The 24,405-nt window shown below is 42.2% G+C and overlaps 2 protein-coding genes across 3 annotated transcripts; one reads left to right on the top strand and one right to left on the bottom strand.

Annotated features, from left to right (window-relative positions):
- The first annotated feature begins 1,486 nt into the window (after positions 1-1,486).
- On the top strand, positions 1,487-17,279 carry zmp:0000000926 (ataxin-1-like). 2 transcript variants are annotated; one of them, XM_038722171.1, is made up of 3 exons: positions 1,487-1,727; positions 13,572-15,331; positions 15,544-17,279. In XM_038722171.1, exons 2-3 carry the CDS (start codon positions 13,730-13,732, stop codon positions 16,006-16,008), a joined length of 2,067 nt encoding a protein of 688 aa, XP_038578099.1. In that variant the 5' UTR covers positions 1,487-1,727; positions 13,572-13,729; the 3' UTR covers positions 16,009-17,279. The 2 variants fall into 2 exon arrangements, with proteins under 2 accessions (XP_038578099.1, XP_038578097.1); XM_038722169.1 differs by lacking the exon at positions 1,487-1,727 and adding an exon at positions 7,385-10,894.
- irf10 (interferon regulatory factor 10) lies at positions 17,276-22,834 on the bottom strand. The gene is made up of 8 exons (XM_038722172.1): positions 22,372-22,834; positions 20,860-21,055; positions 20,477-20,553; positions 19,727-19,790; positions 19,123-19,227; positions 18,631-19,017; positions 18,400-18,518; positions 17,276-17,797 (listed from the first exon to the last, which is right to left on the bottom strand). The coding sequence occupies exons 1-8, from the start codon at positions 22,540-22,542 to the stop codon at positions 17,693-17,695; spliced, it is 1,224 nt and encodes a 407-aa protein (XP_038578100.1). The 5' UTR covers positions 22,543-22,834; the 3' UTR covers positions 17,276-17,692.
- Positions 22,835-24,405: the final 1,571 nt, after the last annotated feature.

Here is a 24,405-nt window from a genome sequence, read left to right on the forward strand (position 1 = left end):
ATGGTGAGATTTATTTATGGTCAGCGGTATGTAATCAGAAGCTAATTCATTATTTTTAAAGATGATATGCACAGAATGTATGAGTTTCTGGGCAGCTGCATCATGTGCCTCTAATAAACATGTTTTATATATTGATGATATGATTAATTATTTATTTATTCAAGATTAACCATGCTCAGAATTTTCAGGTTACGAGTGATATGACAAAAAAGGACAATAAAACAAATAGAGGAAGCACGCCAATTTTAAAAGTAAAAGACTGATAATTGCTTGATCCTGCATGACGGAGTGTGATCAAAGGCTAATGAAGACTCTCACTTCACTTTCAACTCAGCAGGTGCAGGTTGTAGAACTCCGTTTGACATTGTATTGTAGAGAGATCCCAGTCCTGTAAGCTGTTCATGTGACCTGGTTTGGCCTGTCCTGGCAGTCCCAGCTCTGGACCTGAGTCAAATGTTTTGCCCATGATGACAAAGACGATAGTGAAAGTACTCACCCAGGTGTAGTTTAAGGCATCAAAGTAAATATTTGTCAGTGAGTTAGAAAAGTGAGATGTTAAATGTTAAGACTGTACGTTACTTCGGAGAAGAAGAAGAAAATGACTTGAAGTCCAATAAATATTTTAAAATGTTCATTGTGTAATTTTCATTTCTCAAAAACAGTCATTGTTTAACCTACATAGTTATCTCAAAGAGATAAAAGAAACCTCCCTTGGGAGTTTATGCTTGGTCATATGTGATGGGAACTGGGGCGTGCAGTACAATTAGAAGAACATGTGACTTATTGCTACATTACGCAGGACATTCCCATACCTCGCAGTGGTTTCACAATAAGATGTGTGAGTGGTCTGTTGTGGTTTCTTGCTTGAAAGAAAAGCACATGATGCCACCACACGCCGACCATGACCAAGTGATTAAGCAAAAGAGAACATGACTCCTGATTATGAAATCCTCAATGTGTTAGATTTGACCAGCTGGCATCACCTGCCGTATTCATTCATTCATCGTTCACATGTCAATACTTAGTGATTGCACCACTAATCACACAAATGCTACAGCATCGTGTTCACGGCAAACACACCTTTCCCATCATCCCTGTGGGCTGCGATTGGCTGATGGGCAAAGAGGCTGAGGTGTTGCAGCAAATAGCACGAGCCGTGGGCTGATCCATTCTGCAGCTCGAGGGAGGTTAATGAGTGAAGCCGCTGGGCTATCAGCCAAACATGAGCAATGCTAAGGCTCCCACAATGAGCCTGACTGTATTACCACTGAGCTCTGTCTAATTATACACTCCCAGAGAGGGAGAGAGTCAGAGAGAGAGAGGGAGAGCATATTAGGCAGGGGAAAGAAAAAGTTATCAAGTGTCACTCTGTGTCAGAGAAACTGAGTAAGAGGGATGAGTGTAGGCTGAAGTTGTAAGGGTGAGACAGAAGGTGTGTTTCAGTTAGAGCGAAGGGGAGAGAGAAGGAGGGAGGGGGTTGGAGAGATCAAGCGAGCAGGGGAGAGAGAAAGACAGCGCACTCAAAGGGAGAAAGAGAGAGAGAGCAAAGAGGCGTTTAGAGAGTGAGAAGGAGGAGAGGCAGGAATAGGATGAAGGGAGGGGAGGCTGAGCAGTAGAGAGGAGGAAGAGACTCGCAGTCTCAAAACTGGATATTCCCTACATGCCTGCTGCCGCCTGATCCAATGAGTAAACTCTCTGCTACCTGCTACGCAAAGGCACCCGGCGAGGTATGTGACCACACCGCTTCCTCCTTTGGCTGTGTTTGTGTGTGTGTATGTAAGAGAGAGGGAGCGCAGGTGTGTTAGCAACTTTGAATGAAGGGATAAACACACCGTGCTCTGTGTGTGTGTGTGTGTGTGTGTGTGTGTGTGTGTGTGTGTGTGTGTGTGTGTGTGTGTGTGTGTGTGTATGAGAGAGAGAGAGGAAACAGGTTTAAGAGTTACTGTAGGTACATGTCATTCTGAGAGTGAGCTGGGTTAATTATAGGGAGAAAATGTGTCTGAAATGTGTGTGTGTGTGTGTGTGAGTGTGTGTGAGTGAGTGTGTGAATGAGTGTGTGTTGTATACTCATGTAAGTCGGCACCTGTGTGTGGGGGTGTTTGTGCGCGTGGAAGAGAATAACAGAGACAGTGTGAACAAGAGGGAGAGTGTGACTGATCCAGAGACAAGGAGCGTGTGAGGAAAACAGAGGCAGACAGACAGAGAGAGAGAGAGAGAGGGAGAGAGAGAGAGGGGTGGAGGTTCATCACTCAGCCTGATGGTAGATCAGGACTTTCAGAATTAGAGCAGTGGGCTTAAATAGCCCTGGTCCAGAGATAGCCTGGGGCCCTGGAGGAACCCTCTGAAACTGGGAGCGACGGATATGAGATTGGTGAGGGTGGGGTTTGTCGAGTCGGGGGAAAGAGACCGAATGAGGGAGGAGGACGAGAAAAGAAAATAGAAAATAGGAGGTGCAGATGTTGGGGGGAAGTCTGGGAGACGATCTCATGCAATCAAAGGGAGGATGTGTAGGAGCAGGTGCATCAGGCGTCTGTAATCAAACTTCTTATTCAAGCAGTGTACAGGATAGATGAGAAAACAAGCACTGGAAGAACATCCAATGTCACGTTTCATTTTAAATTACAACTTCTCAACAATACTGGGTGAAGGACTTTAAATGAGTCTGTTCCCGCATCGCTTTGTTGGGAACACAGAGCTATGTTTGGGGTTCTGTTTCTGACGACACTCAGTTCCCTACTCATTTCTCGCCATTCTCGATGGAAAAATACTACGCCAGTGTGCACGATTATGATTTCTGAATGTCTATTTCTGTTTTAGCAGGCGCTGTCCTTCTGCTGCAGTGATTTCCCATATGCTGCATATAGGAGCACTTCACAGGTTCAAACAGTTCTAAGCTATAGATGTCTTTCAAGCGAGACGTACAACATTTGTCCCTGCTGACTTAATTCACTTATTTCAATTATGAGGACAATCTGCCGGCGTGTACAGGAAGTCTTATGTCACTGAGAGATTGTTCCTATAAATGTTCGTTCTAAGGGCATAATTACAAAGTGTGCCTTATTTCCTAAGAGCAAGTTTTGCTTGCAGTTTCTAGTGTTGGATTTGTCTCTAACATGTTGAAGCAAGGACTTTGTGGTGTATTAGAGAGTTTGTGCAACGGTGGGGCTCTGGCTGTTGTCAGGTGGCTTCAAAACCCAGATATCTTGTGTTTGATATGTACTTTATACAAACTTACTAATAAAACCTGGAGCTTTATTTTACGTACTAGAGAAGCGCGACCATGAATGATGTAAAGATTGCAAAGAGAAACTGAATTTAGATATCAATTTTAGGTGGGTTTCGATATCTTTTGGGACACCGAATTACACATTGTCTCTGTGGGCTGAATGAGAAATACAGCATGTTCTCCCATCCCATGTTTCTTACTGTCACCCTGAAGAGCAGAACAGGCCTCTTGTGAGAGAAGGTTGAGTGGCTGCTGGCCCTTTAAGAGGTCTATTTTTACAGGGGCACACTCATGCATGGAGCGAGGCGCACAGAGGAGGCAGTGGCACACGGAGACTCTATCTGCTGTGCCTCACTTCTCTGACTCCACACAACACATCCTTTAGGACCATAACCTTGTGACTGAGTGGCCGAGAGAGAGTAAGAGTCAGAGAACTTTTTCAGCCAATAGAGGAGCATGTGTTATACACAGGCTCAAACACGAAAATCATCAAAACTGGAAGTTACGTGGTTTGAGCCTGGCAAAGAGAATCAGCCCTTTTCAAGTGGATCTCTCTGAAGTCTAGAAGTGATAATGAGTGGGAGCTCGCAATAAAGACACCCTTATGCACACTGTACACAAATGTGCCAACATTCCCACATACTTGTTTTGATATGCAGATAGCTATGAAAGAAATCTGAAAACATTCATGCCCCCTTCTTACAAACACATAATACACTTTAGTTTACTTACACCCACACACTCCTCGAAAGAAGCCACAAAAATGAGCGCATTTCTGAACATTTTTACACAAACACACATCCATGCACTTAGAGGTGTGCATGGTGCTGTACACCCACGTAAAAAAATTACTTATACATCCTCAATATCTGGACCTAAAATAATCTTCTCCTTATGCAATCTGCATGTTATATAATGCATGGCCTGTCATTATCACAGCGCTCCTTCACGCCCTGCTGTGCCTCTCCACCTACAGCACCACACAGGCAGGCAGACACACTCGCACACACACCCTGCACCTTGTGTTGACAGTCATATACTCTACTCTAGCACTCTCACCCACGTTGAGTGTGTGCTCTCATATAGCCAGCCACATGAGTGAGAGGGAAAGACACAGAGGAAGACCGAGAGTGGGTGGGTTAGAGGGACTGAAAGTGAAAGAGACAGAGAGGGAAAACTTAGAGAGTGAAGGGTACATTCACGTAAAGACTACATTTACATGATTGTATGCATCTATTCACGTTGGGCATGAATGTGTGTTTTTTAGGGCTGTGTGTTATATGTCTGCTCTGAGAAAATTCCCTTTGTGGGTGCTGCAGTTAAACAGGCATTTGAGGTGCATAACCCCAAATAACCTTGTTCTTGTATTCATTTTCTTTACCAACTGATTCCTCTTTGCTCCACATCTATAATTAACTTGTCTTACTGCAAGTTATGTAAGAAACAGTCAAAACTAAATGGTACTGAACACATTCCTCCTAAGGTATATACTGATTCTGAATAAGCTGTGTGTTTATGGGATTTTTGAATCAGTCAAGGGTACCACTGTTCCCAGATCTGCACTCTCACAGTTGGAAGGGTATGAGAATTGGCTTGGGAGCTCAGCCGGGGAGCCAGGAGTGTGGCGAATAATCCCAAACAGAGGCAGGTGTTTGAATACAATTGACACCATGCCAGACTACTTAAAGGTGACAGACACACCTGTCGGTCTCGGCGTACCGTGAGAGGAAGGTGCAGAAAGTGATATATTATAACATGCATTTACATTCAGATTCACTTACTTGTGGAGTGAAGATGTGTGTGTGTGTGCATGCAAACATGCATATGCAATCTGTCAGTTATCTGAGCTTTCTTTGCTCTTTGTCTTCGTACAGATCATTTTCTTTGGCCCTGGCTCCCTAACCCTTGCGTATGATCAAGCAGTATGTTCTCCTCCTCCTCCACACTTCATCTACAATAGGGGTCAGCAACCTTTCATCCCTGCCACCCACCACTTACACCCACACCTTTTCAGTCAGACCTGCCTCTTTGCCCATGCAAGTAAATCCTCTCCCTCATACAGACAGACCCGACATGCACAAACACAATATATTGCCCAGTATCGGTTTTGGTATCACTGTACAGAAAGTGTAACATTTGAGACATCCTGTAGCCTATAGCATCAATAGTGTCCTGAAAGCCTGTCCTGAAGCTGGATGTGTATTACATTCCCTACCCTTGCAATGCTTTGCTATTCATTTGTTTCATTCATTTCTTTTGTGTTATTCTGTGCAACATTAAAATCACTCAGCAAATTCAATTTGATGTCATTTTTTTATTTAGTAATAATTAGCAGAGATTATCAAATAGCTGAGTGATAAAGGTTCTCTCTTAAGTGGGACTGGGGCTATCCCTATTCTCATTTTGAAAACAAGCATTAAGCCCACTCAATCCTATTTCAATTTAATTTGCAGCACCCTCTATAACAAACAGCATAAGCCATGTGTTTAGTAAATGGCTGTGACCGTGTGTGGCTGGGCAGCAGATTTGGTGTGGGTGGGGTTGTAGAGCAATAGCAATAATGGCAGTGTATTGCAATGTTGCCTTGAATACCAGCAGTGATAAAGGTACTGCAGACAGTATCTATGAAGCCAGTCTAGACAGTCTCTCTGAAAATGAATGGCACTTTAGCTACCAAAGGGAGACCTGGCCATGCTCTCTCCATGGAGCTGCTTACAGTTTGCTGACATTTTGCTGCAAAACTAGAGATCCAACAGAAACCCAGTTTAACTGGCAGTTGCCAGGGGACAGTGCCAAAGACAACAAATTTTTGGAATGAAAAGTAATCCCCCTCCTCTTTCGCACACACACACACACACACACACACACACACACACACACACACACACACACTCTTGTCCTCCCTTTTTTTTAGCTGTTTCTACCCCATCAGACTTTGTCTCACTCGCTGAGTCTCTCTCTTCCTCTCTCTCTTCCTTTCTTTCTCTTTCCCCTCTCCTCCACCCTCAACCCCCCTTGTAAGCTACTGATCTCATAGTGTGAGAGTACTACTCGCATCAAGGGCTCGGCGTTGGGCTAATGTCACAAACTAGCGAGAGGGACTGTTACCTGTGAGCCAGTGAAGTTGAGCATGTAAAAAGTTGGAAAACTAATTTAGAAAAACAAACAAGTGAGCTGCAAGAATGGAAATCCAAAAACATGACTGTGCATCAGCAGTATGTGACATCACCGCACTTGCATAAGAATTGCTGTCACTATTGTCAATGCTAACCAATAGTGGCAGATTTGATTCTGTTTCATGTCTTTTCTTTACGTCTTTGTAATGCATGTGATGCCAACAAATTGAAACCAAAGTGTGGTTGAAAAATAGAGCTGGTGCAGATGCCTCATAAGAGGCATATTATCAGATTGAGGCAGTGGAAAAGAGCGAAGATGAAACTCCCATCAGTAGACACCTAAATGTCAATGAATGACAACAACATGACACCCGCCTTAGAAAATGTCAGCCACAAGGTTTGCAGTATACCTGTATACGGTTCCACTTGTTCCCTGCTGATCTCTGCGTGAACACTTGTATGTGCAATATATGTCTGTGTGTATTTACAGAAGCAGGGAGAGACAGAGACAAAGGAAGGAACACTGTGGTAGTCTGCCATGGTCAGAGGAAGAGGAGAATGAGGTGGAGGAATTTTTTGCTTCTGCTGACTGGCTGACCTGCGTGTAATTAGTCAAGTCATATTTTTAACTGATATTGCGTAAAAGCCAGCTTAAGGAGCCATAGCTGCCCTATTTATACCCTAGGGGCTAATGGCATGTACCACTACACAGGGGGATTTCCTCCCAGAACTATACTAAGCCTGCCTTAGGCCGTACCAGTTAGGATTCACAGGGATTAACCCAGCAATACATCTCAGGCGTCACCCTCTACACTTACACTGTCCTACTCTATTCCAATTCGCTCTGTTCTTGCAATATTTACAACTCTTGCTTTTAGAAGTTGGTATATTCTGTTTATTTTGTCGCATACCCAGTTGATCTTATTCTAAATCAAAAACAGATATTTCATTATTTTTGCCAGAGGAAGGTTTGTAAGTCTGTCAAGACTGAGTACATTTGCATAAAAAATCAATCTTAGAATGACTCTTTGCGTGCATGTTTACTTTTCTCTGTACATGCAGCATACTCTGTGTGTGTTTGTGGGTGTTAATAGTAACTCCTGAGCCATAAGCCCATCCTCATAGTGCTCATCCTGTTGAAGAATGGGTCAGGGCGCCGAAGGCTGACCTGGCCCTTTGCCCAGTAAGCTATCACCCGTATCACCCTGCCCTTTTATCAGCTTAGCCCGGCTCCTTGTGGAGTAAGCCACCACACAAGGAGCTAGTAGTACCCCCCTCCTCCCTCCATCACTCCAACTCTCTCTCTCTCTTTCTCTCTATCAATCTATCTATCTGTTGTGTCCTCTACCCCCCTCCCCTCCACTCTCCTCTACTCTCCCCTCTGTTCAGATCTGTTACATTCAGCAACAAATTTCTGCTGCATCAGACGTCCATCATAGATCCCCGCTCAGCCTGAAACGTGATCAGACACCCCATACGAGGCATCCACATAAAAAAAGGGAGGGGGGCAATGCAAAATGGTGTTTAGATTTGGTTTTTAAAAGGACCAGAAGCCAAGATGGTGAAACATGTTTTCTGTTCAATAGAAAGAATAGTGAATCCACTCTCTGAAGTTGCACCTGTGGGACCCCTTTTGCTACTTTTCACTTCCACCACTATGCTTTTTTGAGTGTGGTCTGACTCATCTGACCTTTTTTGTCTGGGCCTGACCCTGTATGTTTATGAGTGTGTGAGTATGTTTGTGATGGACAGATTAAATAGTGTAAAGCCAGAGAGAGAGTGAGAGACACACAGATAGACAGACAGAAACAGCAAGTATGAGAGGGAGAAAGTCTGATGGTGCCATAAATGATTGACAGACAGTATGACTCCACAGTGAGTTTGCTTGTGTTGATGTTTGTCTGTCTTTGTGTGTGAGTTCAACATGCAAAATATCAAAGTGTGCCTGCATAAGTAGAGCATAACAGTCATTTCTATATCTCTGTATTGTCGTAAACATCCTTTGATGAACCCGGTCCATACTCTATTTCCTTCTCTTTCACTCTGACTGGACTATATTCTCTAATGTATATGAAACATAGTGTTGTGATTTATGCAGAATTATAAGTAAGATATTGTACATTTATAAAAATTAGTGATATATGCTGATTACAGGGCAGAAGTGTCAACAATAATTAGAAGAAAGTAATAATTCTATTTTGCGTAACCATCTTTCTTTCTTTTTAATACATGAATGCACAAAGTAGGATTTATGAGTTTTAATCAAATTACTTAAAAATATCTTTATTTTGTGTGGACAATTCAATTAAAATTACCATGTCAACTCTGACTCCTTATGAGCAATGGGTTGATTTGAAGGTAAACATGCAATGATACAAGAAGCAATTTTATTTTTACATGCTCTCAACTGTACAGTCAAATTAGTTATTAAGGTTTTTAAATCTAAAGAAAAGTACCGTAGAGTAACTTTTATAAATAAGTAAGAAGCCTGTAATTCTTGGCATATTTACCTTTTTAATTTAATATGAATTAATGTGATTTTGATATTTTCTTTATTTCATATAATCTTTATGATTGTTTTCTAATTTAATTATAGCCTACCAATTAGATATTGTTGTTACTTTTATTTGCTGAGACTGAACATTGATTACTATTCACAATGTGGCCCTACTTTCCAAAATAGTTTAATCTTAATAAAAAAAAAATTCCAGAATTAAAACAAATAGACATATTTGCTCTCTATTAATTGTGATACTTGTAATGAAACCACATGAGTACAGCAAATGCCAGAGTAGACAGCGATCGTGCCCACACAACCTCAGTGCATATCATCTTCAAACAGCATTCACTTTGAAAAATAAGTTATTTTCACCTTAATGTCAGAGGAGACTCACTGTGGCCTTCAAGCTGATGTGTCTGTACACACCTACAAGTCTGATTAGCTTTCCATTGCATTGAGGTTGAGAAGTTAGAGAAGGTTAACCTCTAAATTACTGTTGGTAACAAGTCTACATTTTGCTCTGAGTTTGAAAGGTTGGATGAATTGCTCTCAGAAATGTGAAAGAACATAAAGATTGCTTTTTACAGTTAACCACCAATAATGATTTGATTGCTTCATTAAATCCTATTTCCCCCTGCGCTGCAATTTACATTCTCGCTCCTGTATTGCTTTTCTGTGCTGGTAATTAACATAAGCTTGTTTGAACTGAGGTTTATTTCTTTGACGAGGTGCAGACGGAGTTATTTGCATACTGTTGCATTTTCAACCTTGAGCCTGTTTGTCATTTTGTAAAAGGTTTTAATACTGACAGCTTTCTGATTTCTTGCCGTGAATGAACCACACTGCTCTCACCAATTCAGTCCTAAAAAGCCATACCAGCCATACCTACACACACTTTACTTGCACTGACTGAATCACTGAAGCAAATCATTCAGAGCTCTCCTGCAGTAGTCCTGTTAGCGTATGAGCCTGTTTGAGTGTGTGTGTGTGTGTGTGTGTGTGTGTGCATATGAAGTCAAATCAAATGTATTCAGAAAAGCTCTTTTAACAACAGGTACGTAACAAAGTGCTTTGATGAGAACAAAGGACACAAATTCAGATGAAAACTACAGATAAACAAAAAGAATGAGTATGGCATTAGTGTGTGTGTGTGTGTGTGTGTGTGTGTGTGTGTGTGTGTGTGTGTGTGTGTGTGTGTGTGTGTGTGTGTGTGTGTGTGCGCGCGTGTGTGTGCTTGATGGATGTGAGGTTCAGTTTTGAGTCAGAGGCAGCAGCAAAAGCCTAAGTCTGAGAGTGCATGTAGGATGAGCCTCCCACCACTCTCCCTGTCTCTCATCAACTGTCTCTCTGCCGCCCCTCCATCCTTCCCTCTCTTTTATGTGCAAACATGTCTTCTGAAAATCAGAAATATAGATTCATTTATTAGTTAATGGCTTTTCATGTTAAGAGATAAATTTAATTGTTTAAAGTTATGTGGAAAGGATAACATGAGACAGTACCAAGGCAGCATAAATCATCCTGTATATTATCTGTATGTGCTGCATCCTTGACTGTTTGTGTGTGAAAATTTGTGTGTGCATATGTGTGTGTGTGTGTGTGTGTGTGTGTGTGTGTGTGTGTGTGTGTGCATGTTTGTATCCCTCACAGTGATTAAAGCAAGTGGGCGGCAGCAGCAACTGGTCTGCCTGTGTGGCTCTGCATAGCAGACATGTTTCTCACTGCTAGATATTACTCATTTCCTCAGCCCTTTGCACACACAAGCACACACACACACACTCTTGACACTCACATACACAACAGACACAGAGACGAATAGCAGGCTCTCAGTTCTTTCCCTCAGATTGGTGGGCTCGCTGGTGTTATTTTATGCGTACAGAGATCAGAGGCAGTGTGTAGCTGGAGGCTGCTGATATCTGCGGGTGTTGTAACTGGCAGTGGTGCTGTGGAGGAGCAGTGTAGCACAGTGAGGAGCTGAGGAGTGGGTTGACCCTCTGGGAGGACTGGAATATGAATGACTGTCAACACAGGGACGTCTGCACAGCCCGCACTAAGGTCAGTGTTCACATCACATGACAACAACTACCAACTCCATCAACCTGTCTGCCTGCTCCTCAATTCTCTAACTGCCCTTTTGGATTAAAAAAGCTGTTGCTTTTAGCACTATTGGACTATCAACTGATGTTTCTTTGATAACAAAATAGACAAAACTAGAGAGTAATATTCTTTAGTTCTGTTTTTTCAAGGTTTGCATTGCAAACTCATTGTCATGAGTATAAAGGTATGTCTGACAGTTCTCCTGAGAAATGCATGTAAAGAAAAGGCGGGATGAGGGGAGCTGTACAAATAGGTATGTCTAATTTGACAATTTGAAGAATGTAACCACTTTACATTTTAATATGCAACCATAACTAACTGTTTTAGACCATGTTTTATTTTTATTCGTATGAAGCACAAAAAATTTAAACAATGTTTTAGATAAATAGCATTTGTGCTTACGTAGCAAGTCAAAAGTCTTGAGGAGTATTTCATTGGAAGGAAGGTGTAATATCATTATGCTCGTGATGTGTCAGTTTTGATATATTTAAACTCTATAGCCACAGTAGCTCCAGCTAAACTCCAGCTCTGTGTGCATGTCTGCACAGTGTAGGAGTATTATGTTAGAAGACGTTTCTCTGCAAACTCCTCCACATGCACAATTGTGTTCTTTGTTTTCTTGTACTTTTTTGGCAAGTTTATATTAGGTCTACTTTGACAACCTTTTTCATAAGGGCTGTCGAAATGACACTGAGTCATTTGAGGACAAAAACTGAAACCAGATTTTTGTCCTCAAAAAGAAATCTGGATTCTAGTTTAGCTTTTCCATGTGGGACGCATTCAATAGTTGTTGCTTCTTTTCTCTTTTTAATTGTCAAAATGTATTTTTGATAATCGAAACATTCATTTGTAGTTTTTTCTTTTTATTTAATACTGATGCTATGTTGATCTTATGATACTGAACTGGCTCTCACATTTAATAGATTTATGAGATAATCATTAATTAATTAAAAATAATTAATAAAAAATATTGATAGAAAACTATAAATGAAGATGTGAATGGATTACATAAGTAATGATTTCCAATACTTGCTGCTGTCTGAAGGCCTTTTATCTGGCCTTTTTCAGCCCACAGAACAGCGTGTTATCATTTAGCTGAACTGAAACTCCTAAGTTGCACTAACAGGAACATGTTCATGTTCATGTTCATGACCTAATAATTGGCTATCATAGACATTCTCCGCATTCTACTCCATCACACCTGTCCTGTCAGTGTCTGGGACATTGAATCCCCCATCCTCTCACTGCTCAGTTTTCATTTTTCCACTCAGATGCACAAACAGCTTGCTCCACTCTAACACTTATTCTGTTTTTGGACCAAGTCACTTGATGAGCAACAGTTTACCCGCCTCTCCGTGGAGTATCCCCATCCAACCTCTTTAACTGACTGGATGTGTGTGTGTGGACACAGTTGCCATGGTGACAGTGGGGTGGATGGTGAGACGGCAGGGAGTTGGTAAGCTGTTGAGACAGACATGCGAGTGAGTGCGGGGCTGACTGGCAGCATGTTGTTGTGGTGTTGTGGCGGCCGACAGAAGCGGCGATGGTGGTGGTGGTGGTGGTGGCGGAGGGAACAGCTGGGCTGGCGGCGCGGCAACCATCACTTCAAAAGAGCTCATTTAAAACGTTTGGAGAAGAATTAGTAGAGCTCCCCCGCACTTCTCACTGAATGAAACAAGGCTGCAAAATCTCTGACACATTCGAGGACTCAAACACAAACACACACACACAAAGACCTAAACAAATAAACACATTCACACATTCCTCCCAGAAAGAAAAGTTACACACGCACACACACACACACACACACACACACATTTCCCCACACCCCTGCTGTGACACATAATTAATATGCAAAGACACATATCCTGTATCCACAACAACTGGTGGTAATATCAACAGTGTTTCTGTCAGCTTTTGGGTGGGTGGTGACCAGCTTTGCCTATCACTGGGGGAGTAAGTACAGCCGCCCTGAGGGAGTATTTGTGTGTCTGTTGCTGTCCGTGTGTGTGTCTGAAAGAGAAGGGGTGGGGGGTGCTAGTAGTAGGCTTATATAGAATACAGAGAACACCCGGGGGTGTCGTGGGGGTGGTTCATGAAAGTGGTACAAAAACATATCTACATATTCCAATCATCCCCTGAGAGTCAGAGATGAAAACTCTCCTGCTGTGAGTGCTGTGTGTGTGTGTGTGTGTGTGTGTGTGTGTGTGTGTCTGTGTGTGTGTTTTACACACATACTTCACTGCCTCTGAACTTCATTGGCTGCAAAATGTATTTTTAACCCACATGTGGGAGTAATGTGTTTGAATGAAAAGAGTAAGTTGGGTAGTTTCAATCCCACCGCAGTGCAAATAGGTAATGACTAATTAGTGACAGCTATCAAAAATTTCAAACCTTTTTAAAGCACTTTATATGAAGGAGCCACTGGCTGATTTCTCTCCATCTGTCTGATGCAGCTGAATGTTTGTTTGCATGCCTGACCAGACAGTGAAGTATTAACAACAAGTGATGCCAGGACCCGACAGACTGTTCTTTTTCTATGCTCACTCTTAATCTCCCTTACTTCTGTTTCTGTCCTGTCCTTCCTTTTTACCTACCTTATCTCTGTTTCTGTCCTCTTTCATCCTCTCTGTAGGTGAGTGGTGCTTCAGTAAAAAAGAATCAACAGTGATCTGAGAGTGATGCTGTGTAGCAGCCTTCCCCTCTGTCTGCGCCCCTCGTTCTCCCGTGAGGCCCATGTGACCTAGCCTACACCCACACACAGGGGGCCCCCACTGCCGCTGGAGCCCACCCATGAATCCCAGCCCCGACCGCGGCAAAGAGTGCCTCCCTCCCAAGAAGAGGGAATCTCGGCAAGGATCGACAGATCACCACGTCCCTCTGGATGAGTTTAAACCCCCTGTGCCGCTCCGAAGTCGGTCCAGCACAGGGGGAGGGGAGGGAAGCAGGGAGGCCAGCGACAGGGACCGAGCTCTGATTAACCCAAACCTCCATCTCCTACATACTCCTCCACCCCTTCCTGCTCCTGCACCAGGCCTCCCGCTGCCCCTTCCATGGCACCTGAGTTACTCCCCCTCTGTCTCTCTCCCCCTTTTCCCAGGTCAGGTTAGTGAGAGGAGGGGCTCAGGGTCTCCTGCTTGGAGAGATGACCCTCTCTCTACAGCCCTGCCCCACCACTCCAGGTGGCTTAGTAGAGAAGGGCCCCTCTCCTTGCCACCTTCACCATCTTCCTCCTCCACTTCTTCCTTTAAGACTCCCTTCCCAGCAGATTCTAGAGAAATGTGGCCCTACATTAACAGTGGGCGGCGAGACAGCAGCTCCTCTCTTTTCTCCCCCTCGTACTTGTTTAGTCACCACTCTCTCTACCCTCAAGATTCAAGCTTAGTTGAAGCCAGACACAGGTACCTGGGCAAGAGGCCCAACGGCCTGGATGGGCCAGGCAGCAGGACTGCCTCAACCTCCAGGCCTCTCCTCACAGGAGAATATGGGAACGATAGCAGCAGAACCAGGCTGGACATCAGTCCACACAGCTCCCATACCAACGGTGGACGGAGACCTCAAGAGGATCTAACATCCCGTGTCCATTCTGGAGGGCCATTTTTGTCAGACTCTCAAGCTCAGGAGGGCCCTGAGCCACATTCCTCACTGCAGGACAGACTTCCGCATGGGATAGTTAAGGCCAACTCCAATTTACTTTCCACCAGTCCCCTTCCCCTGGGACCAGTCCCCAGGGCAGGTAGAGGAGGACTATTGGACCCCTTAGGGGCTACACCAGCTGAAGCTCAGATCTACTACTCTTTGGGATCGGTGTGCCACCCCAGCCCTCAGGCCCAGGCCTACCCACTCTACAGCCCCTCAGGAACACCTCTGTACAACCTGCACAGGGAGCCAGGCTCCAGGCAGCACAATTTAAGGAACTCACCGCACTCACCCCTGGGTCTGCCTAACAGCCATGACAGGTCGCAAAGAGACAGGGAAAGAGACCAAGAAAGAGACAGAGAAAAAATCCTACAAAAGGACAGGGAACGAGGTAAAGACAAAGAGAAGCACCTACAACATGACAAAGACCAAGAAAGAGATAGTGAGCGTGAGAGGCGACAGAACAGAGAAAGAGACAGAGGGAGAGAGTTATCTCCTTCCCATCTTCACACCTCACCCCCGGGCCTTCACTCATCTCCCCCTGCGCTCCTACCTCACTTCACCAAGGGTTCTCTGATTGAGTTGGCCAGTGGGCGGTTGAAGCGGGTGGAGGAGCTGCGGACAGAGGACTTCCTGAGGAGTGCAGATACCTCTCCGGAGTTCCACCTCAGCACCTGCACTGTGCTGCTGATTTCCCCCAGCAGTACACAGGGCTTCAGCCACCTGCAGGTCCACCTCACAGACCGCAACACTCAGGTCAGCTTTCTCTTTAGATACATGCTTCAGCTTACACTCTTATATTACAACATTATCAGAAATAATTAAATGAATAACTGCATGGCAAGATTAGTGTTGATGCAAATCAACACAGTTTAGGCTGTAGTAGCCTTGATCTTCTCATATGAAAATACATGACGGACATGAGATACCTCATGGTTGAGTGTATAACAATGTTGTGGTTTGTGTAGGAGTTACTGAAGGTCTTGGTGGAGTACCCGTTCTTTGTGCAGGACCGAGGCTGGTCTTCTTGCTGTCCCCAGAGAACCACACAGCTGTATGGCCTGCCCTGCCGCCAGCTCATGGAAGGGGATGTCTGCCTGGCTCTCACCCCCACCCCCACCCAAACCCACCGGACACACACGCGTACCAGCTCCAGGGCCCATCGCACGCAACTCTCATCCAGGGCTGCAGGAGAGTCCAGCAGCTCGCACAGGGAGGAGATGCCGCCTCCCCCTCCTCCTCCCCCTCTTCCTCACCACCCACCTACTACCACACCGGCCCCTCCACGCTCTTTGGCTGCAGACCCTCCCGCTCAGGAGCAGCCGCGTCCACGCAAACGGCGCTGGTCTGCCCCGGACACCCTTCCCTCACTTGGAACTGATGAAAGCCTCCTGGATTTACCTCATGGCTCCAAGCTAATGAAGTGGCAGTAGAAACTCGGATATGCATATGAAACATGCATACTTACTGTACACACACACACACACACACACACACACACACACGCAAGCACATACACACCCTCCTTGTCTCTATTGCACCCATCAAGACAAAGAATTGAGAGACCTCAAGGCAGGGTTGCAGGGAAGGAATAAAAAAAAACTATAGAACACACAATTTACGGGTGTCCACACTGCTGCCCAAAATATTAACCTTGTCCAACCTAGGCTAGCCCTTATTGCACCTTTCCTTCCCTTCCCTTTCCATTCCTTTCCTTTCCTTTCCTGTCCACAACCTTACCTAACACAGCCCTGGAAGGAGCAGCATTTGAAGGATCTCTGGATGGCTCCTTAAAGATACACATAAGACATTTAGTGAGACAATCAAGCACTTGTCTGTGTTCACTCTGTTTTTGTAATGGTTGTCCCACACACCTACTTACTGACAGTGTTTTCCGCAGGGTATCAATTTTCAATCAGTGTTAGAAAAAACACTATTGAAGAAGTGCAGATATATATGAAAAGTTGACTATATATATTACATTACAAATGTTATATACAGTAAATATGCTAAACAGATTTAATGCAATCTCTCTGTCAATTTCGCAATGCATTTTTGTTTTCTTTCTTGCTTCTGAGCCAATGCCTACGTGTCGGCCTGGGCAGGCAAGGTGAATGTATGAGCAACTCTTCGCCTTTTTTATTCTCGTCACTGGGAGTCATTTCACACATTTGTTCGTCAAGGCATTACCCTCCAATATGTTCTTAACATTATCTCTGACAAAGGGAGAACACTAATGAAAACTGCGTAACAGACAATCCCACCCACACAGACAGGTCTGTGCCACATCGCCTCGACACTCATGGTGTTTTTCCATTAAAAACTGAATGATGGAAAGAGTAAAAAGTGCAGTATGGCTGAAGAGTAATGGTGCTAATAACACGTTGGAACATGATGCTTTGTGAATACTCTTGACCCCTGTGTACTGTACGCTTCTGTTCCCATCTCATTTTTTACGTACTGTATATGTTTGAAGGCAGGGAAAATGATGAAAGTATTTTAAACTCAGATACGGGTATCTCCTCTGATTCAGCACACACTCTCACTTTAGTTTTTGTGTTTGTTTTTTTTAAATTTTATTTTCAAAAAGAGAACCTTGTTGATTTTTCTTTTTAAATGTTATAGCAACAAAATGTATATTTTTAAAAAATTGTGAATCTGTTATATGATGTTCGCTAGAAATAAAGGAAAAAAGCTTTATAGATTTATGAAATGTGTCAATTTATTCTCTGCATGTGTTGTAAAGTACTATATGTTTAAATTATCATTTAATACATATGCTGAATATGGGGTTAACATAGTTTAAAAAAAAAAGTTTGTTTTAACAGTAGCTAATAACTCCTGCCAATTTAGCTGCATGGTGGATGTGAAAAAAATCAATATAAGGTAAAAAGAATAAAGGACATTACTTTCCCTTTATGCATTGCTAATAGGTCTACAATGCACCACCTTCATTGTTTCTCGATCATATTTACATCTCCACTGATGATATTCTGTATTCTTTGCTCTGCTCTTAGGATGTCTTTCATGATGATGACAGGAAAGGAATAAAGTTTCTGTAATCCGCTTGTATATTGTTCATGGCTACCCTGGTGCAGGGAACCTTTCCCCATCTTCCTACATCTTCTCACCCTCTGTGTTGGAGTTGAGACCTGGACGCATATCCTCAATCTCACCCAAGTTGAATCTCTGCAGCAGTTCCACTGCAAATAAGGGCACCACCTGGCACAACAGGACACAGAGTAGTACATAATCAGTATGCTTAGGAGGACCTCTACTGGTGGCTTAAAATACTACCGCAGAGAGCATTTACACAGCAATATTTTTTAAGTATTGTTAAAAGTATTGTTGATTATAGAGTTTATATACTTTTCAACATGTCATAAAAAGCACATATAACTTTAGGTAAGTCCAACCTGATGGTGTTTGCATTTGAGAAATGTATGAGATGGATCCAACCTTTGACAGCAAATCATACTGACACATGTTCACATCACTCTAGTGTAAGTGTAACTCTGTGTAACACAAATTTTAATGAAAGAGAGAAAAATGTTTGGTTGCCTCACACTCAACTGTAATTGTGATTTCATTCTTCCAAGAAGGACAGATGAATGTGTACCTGATGTACCTCAGAATGTTGAACATTTTCTTTAATATGATAAAATAGAAATTTTAAAGGGAGTGGCAACAGTGTTGTCCTTGATTTACAAGGCAAATATATAATCAAAAATTGAAATATGACACGTCTACAACCACAATCTAAACATATGCATGCAGGGTAAATGTGGAAGAAAAAATCTTTTCTTGTCTTTTTTTCAACCCACCTGAGCCATGATCAGCTTCTTGGTTTTAGGTATGTTGGGGTCTGGATATTCTTCTCCAAAGCAAAGCTCAATCTCATAAGAAGGTGTAGATCCCTTCCCCTGTAAACAGCTCTGGAGGTCTGAACACAAACATTTTATATTGGAAAATTCTTATTGGATCGTATAAACATATTGCCTCTTTACATAGGCCAATGATGTGACACAATCTGCGTGTCTCATGCACTGACTTACCACTGAGAAATGTGGGTATATCAAGCAGTTTGAAGGTCTTTTCTCGCTCCAGTTTGTTGGGTCGGTCAGTGTGTGGGGCCATGGGCCCACTCCAGTACACCCTGCCCTGACAGAAACGCTTGATGAACACCCCATCTGGGGCCACCCATAATAGCACACCCCTCTCTAGGTGACAAAGAAGTCGGTTCATTGCTTCGGCCATGCATGACGGCAGGGATACGGAGCCTGGGGAAGGGAAGGAGAGCTGCTGGGCAGTGCAGGGGCCGTAGATCCGTTCATTTCCCAAGGGGACACAGCCCTGCAGGATGAAGCACCCATCTGGGCTCTTGGTGGTCACTTTCATCACCCTCTGGCCGTGGTACAATAACATCACCTGCATACGAAGGTCTGTCCACAAAAGAATGCAACTTGTGTTCTAGGTCATACAATGCAAAAGCCAGTGACATTTTCAGTTGGTTTTGTTCCTGTGCATAATCCCATAAACGTTCTTACCTGATATAGTAAGTGCAGGGCTGAAGAAGGTAATAGGAGCAGGGCTGTGACTGTGAGGTTTCTTTCCTGTGAGCTCACAATACATGTGCTCCCTCAGCAGACCCTCTAAAGCAGAATAGCGATCAGTACTTTCTCAATGCTTTACTGTATATGTACCTGAACATTGCAATTCCTAGAGACATACCACTAGCATGCATGCCAATTATCTCGCATAATGTGAGGGGACACAAAAAAGGGCAGACAACACTTCAGCTACAAGTGTTGTCTGCCCCACTTTAGCCAATTTAGCAACCCATATGAGGTAAATGGACAAATACTATCAGGCTCTATTTGGATTGCTCAAATGGGATCCAAATGCCAGGCCATTACAATACTATGCCCACATGTATATTTAGATTTGATAGATTAGATTTTATTGGCCATTTGATGACTTGATTATTGCAGCTTTCTATTCTTTGCATTGAGGGTTTCAGCTAGACTCAACTTAATTGTTGGGGGTTGTAAAGCAAAATAGTTATAGACTACTGCCTTTCTGAAATTTATGGGCATGATCCCCCATAATTATTCTATAGAAGAAGTACCGGTTTGTTTGCATAACTCTTACCAGTCAATGGTTTCTTTTCATCTTCTTCTTTACTTGCTTGACATGATTCCTTTTGATAATGAAACTACAGAAACAGAAACCAAAATTAGGTGAACAAAGCAAGAGGTTTAAAGCAATTTTTTTAAAGTATCAGGTCCTTTTTTTTATAAGATCAGATCATTTTAAACTGATATCCCCCCAAAAGTGTTTTTTCCTTCAGCAAGGAGACACTGTTGTCCACTACAGTGTAAAGTGTACAGTTTGTACAGTGTATAGTCTTTAGATGCAGGTAGCTCAGAAAAATACTTCCACTAAAAAAATTCCCTCAGAACACTAATCAATACATGATTAAATCCCCTATACATAGGATTTCAACATTTCTGAATCAGGTGACTCATTGTGGTAATACCAAAAAAGACTAAATAAGCTAATTTGACACAGAGACAGTGAAAATAAATGGTCTTCTTCACCTAACCTTTTTACTGGAATTTTTGAATAAAAACAATGTATGCCATTGTAATCTGATTTTCATTGGTTTTTCAAACTCCAAATAAACACTGATAAAAACAAAGAAAGCCCAGAAATAATTAGCCCTATATTTATAAGAAGCCGATTGCACTCACGCAGAGTTTCTTAGCATGAGGTGACTGAAGGAAACCTCTCTTAATTGTGTCCACTGTAAGAACAGTAGGCTAAATGACCCACTGTCAATTATTAGTTCAGTGTTAGTTTCTCATTGTATATCTTATTGGTTCTTTGTTTTTAGAATACCTGTTTGTCCATAAAACCAAGGCTTTTTGGAGACCTCTTAGCCTGGATGATCACTTGATCCTTTGTCTCAGGAGACTCTGTGAAGTGGGAACAAAAATGAGAGCAAGTGAAGGACTCAGATATTTAAAGTTACAGAGAAATCCAAAAGATAAACCAATAATTAATACAACAATCAGTTTATTTCATATTGGTAAAAAGCTGATGGAAGAATGACAAAATGGTAATAAATTTGAAAACCTTTGTTCATTATGTAAAACAGCATTTCATTCCTTGTTTAATTTGCTTTGGTTCGCCTTTTAGGAGTATAAAATGGACACCACTGCTAAGCAGCATAGATATAATCACTAAGACGAAAAAAAAGGAGCTGTTTTCTTAGTTTTCACCTGCTGGCCTGGCTGGCACATTGTTGTGTTGGATAGAGTAGACTTTATAGGGTTCAGTGATGTCCAGCTGGTTGCGTTCAGGGACCTCTTGGAAGTCTGTGCTCTTGTTGAGTGCACAGCGGAGGCGGGTCTTCCACATGGTGGGGTCCGCTTTGTCCCTCCCCTCCCTGTACTTGCCCTTGTACACAGCCCAGGCCTGAAAGTGACAATTGAAACAAATAAACATGATTTAATGAAAAAATAACTGGGGAAATCACGAACTACTGGTTAAACACATACATTTCAGTACACAATATTTTTTTGCAATTCATTGATTAGCAGTGTCATTTTCCCTTTTCCCAATTTATCCCTGAAATATATGTAATTAATTATATTTAACCAAATCTATCCAGAGCATTGTGAAAGCAGAATACTGTAAGAAAATAATGACTTACTTAATTTTAAAAATATAAGTCACCAATCAGTCTTGAAATTGTGAGTTTATTGTACTTTTACTGAATAAATTGTTCAGATTGTTCATTACATGTGCTAACGTAAGTCTAACTGAATTAACTTTGGTGAACTTGTATTAGTGCTGAGCCATGGTTTTGTCATCTGGAGCCATGGTGCCTTACATATAAAATGCCTGAGGTTTGAATTTGATACTGTAGCTCCCCTCCAGTTTAAATCACGAATACAAGGCCTTCCTTTGGTTACAGGCACCAGCTGATGACAGCTACAGATACCTTTCTTCAGGTTAGCATTTTGATCAGAGTTGTACATATTTGTTTCTTAATTTCTGAGACCTAATGATAAAATTTGAAATGAATTTACTGCATAGACTTTGACATTTGACTGAATATTAAATGCCTTTAAGTGAATGAAACCAGCAGAATTAGAATCAACACACAGGTAGAACAGTCGTTTCATTCATTCATTCACTCAAGCTTGCCTGTCTCCTGCTGACTGTTAAACATTGAAGTATCAGCAATCTCAAATCTCAAATCTAGAAGTACTTATTCTTACACTGTTGTTTCTTGGCCATTTGAAACCACTGACACTATTGCAACATGATAACTGACCAGGATTCAAAGGAATTTTTAGTTGCACAGAGTTGGGCAGTAGTAGCCTACAAAGCATTGATAGTAAGTACTTCAAAATAGTTAGGCAATTAATGTTGCTTCTGTGTGCGAGATTAAAAAGAGAACAATAACAAGACAAGGAACAGGCTGGACTATTAGGCTTCTATGTTTTACTTTAGGCTACTGGCTGAATTATAAACCGAAGTTGAAGCTCAACATGGTTCAGTGCACAAATATTTTATCTTATATTTATGGACATGTTATATGCCTCAAATAAATGAATACATTTAGCCTAGCTAAATAGGGAAATATTGGTTTTCTTTTCCAACTGACTTCAACAGTCAAAGTGGATCAATTTCTTCCTCATAATAAATTCAAAACAGCCCAGAACTGAATTCACAAGAATCCACATGATATGTTTTAGAATTTGAAACAAACTGAAAGTGTTCACCTTGAAGAGAGCTGCATCTGCCGTCTGTTTGTAGTCCTTCTTAGCAGCGTGCTTCCACGGGATCCTGAACATCGTTTTGTCCTCATCTTCCCAGCATAGTCCTTCATATATCCCACTCTCTATCTGGGCTATCAGCCACTCTTTCATGTGCATCTTCGCTCCTTCTTCCATCTTCAACACAGACTATGTCTCTCAACCGGAACAAACGCACTCTACATGTGCAAAGTGGCTCAAACACTTTAATCCTGTCCCCGCGTTGCAAACGGAAAAAAACATCAATATTTTATTCGGACACGGCTCTAGCTTCGAAAATGACTTTAAGCACAATAAAGCTGCCTAATAATATAATGAAGTGTATAAAAGTTATAGCCAAACAGTCCTCGTCGCAAACTTAAATGCAGAAGTCCTTACTAAAATTAAGTGCGCTCGTAGGGAGCGAAAGCGAAAGTTTTCAGCTCATTTGATACTTTCGGTTTCCCCCTTCGTGCTGAGTTGCAGCGAAAGTTTAAGCATTTCCAAGTAAGGTGCATGAGGGAGGGTGATAAACGAGCATATCACTGGGTTACAAATCAGTTAAAGACTGTCTTTTTGTAAAAATATTTCATAAACAGCCAAGGCCGACACAGTTCCAAATGCCATGCGTTTGTTAAGGTCTATATTAGAATCAATTGTATGTTGCCAGATACCAACATAAACCCTTTATAATATGTCACTGATCACAAAACTCATATTCCTTATGATATTAAAGAAGAAGGAATCAGTGAATAATGAGGAACAGACAGCTAACCTCTGCAGTCCACAAAACTGCTGAATAAAATTATGTTTTCTTAAGTGGGGAATTCTCGTTTCATTTGCCCCCACTGGAATCAGCACGTGGGCAACTGGACAGTACCCGCAAACATTAAATACATGAAATGACGAGCACACAAACTCACACACAGATGTAGGCTAGCCTACTTGTAAGAATCATAACGAAACGTTCATCTGAAAATGAAAGTATGTGGGTGTAAGGGTTTTTTTTCTCATTGACTCCTCCTCTTCCTCACAGGGTTCATGATGCAGACTGAAGGTGTAGTCATTTCTTCAGCTCTGTTAATGATACTGAGGGGGCAGACAATAAAAATCCAAAGTTCATATCGATCAGAAAGATGTATAAATGGTTCACAGCATTACATATCGATGTGTACACAAGCACACTGTATCCCCAGCAGAGGGCAGTGTACGCCTGTGCTGCTGCCCACTGCCACACAAAGCGATGTGTGTTAATTAATCGACCAATCAACCGTCTGTTACGAAATTAACATGCTGTAAAATCCAGGGCTCATCTAAATTCAAGTGTCAGTTAGAAAGTATCTCAAAAACAGCTGGTTTGTCAGTCAGTGGTACTGTTCACTGGTGGTGCTGGTGTTAGTGGGAGTTTGGATTTGTTTAAGGTAGTGGAAAACATGATGCCAAAAGCCTGTCTCCTAACAGCCTGCAGATTGTGTTACCTGCACCAAGTGACCAGAACAACAACATTAGCCAGGCAGAAAAGAATCCCTGATAAAATCCAACACAGCACTCTTATAATAAACACTTTAGGAAACTACAACTTTTAAAGGTTATATATACTTTCTTTCTGTATGGCATATGTTTTCTCCTCTGTATAAGCAATTGGGTGAGAAAAATATTAGAAATAACTTCCAATCTAACAAAACCACACAACCAGCCTAAAAAATGACCATAAAATGTAGTTCTCTCTTATGCAGTGTCAACAATTAAAAAGACTGATGATTGATCATTAGTACATGACTGTTGTATTGGATTGTATTGCAACCCAAGAAGAATGAGCCTCACTGTTCATTTTGTGTTTATTTTTTGGTATTGTGTATTTCTGGATTTGCACGTTGTTGATATTGTATATTGGAACACTTTATATTAGCAGTCTTTCCTACTTTAAACTGCAACTGCTGCACAACAATTTCCATCCAGTTAAATAAAGTTCTATCTATTCTCTTATCTTATTTTACTAAAGCCTTCCAAAAGTGCTTTAAA

This window comes from Micropterus salmoides, unplaced genomic scaffold (genome assembly GCF_014851395.1).
Source record: "Micropterus salmoides isolate LMB-PRFRI ecotype aquatic unplaced genomic scaffold, ASM1485139v1 Ms_hic_scaffold_16, whole genome shotgun sequence".
In the NCBI taxonomy this organism is placed as follows: Eukaryota; Metazoa; Chordata; class Actinopteri; order Centrarchiformes; family Centrarchidae; genus Micropterus; species Micropterus salmoides.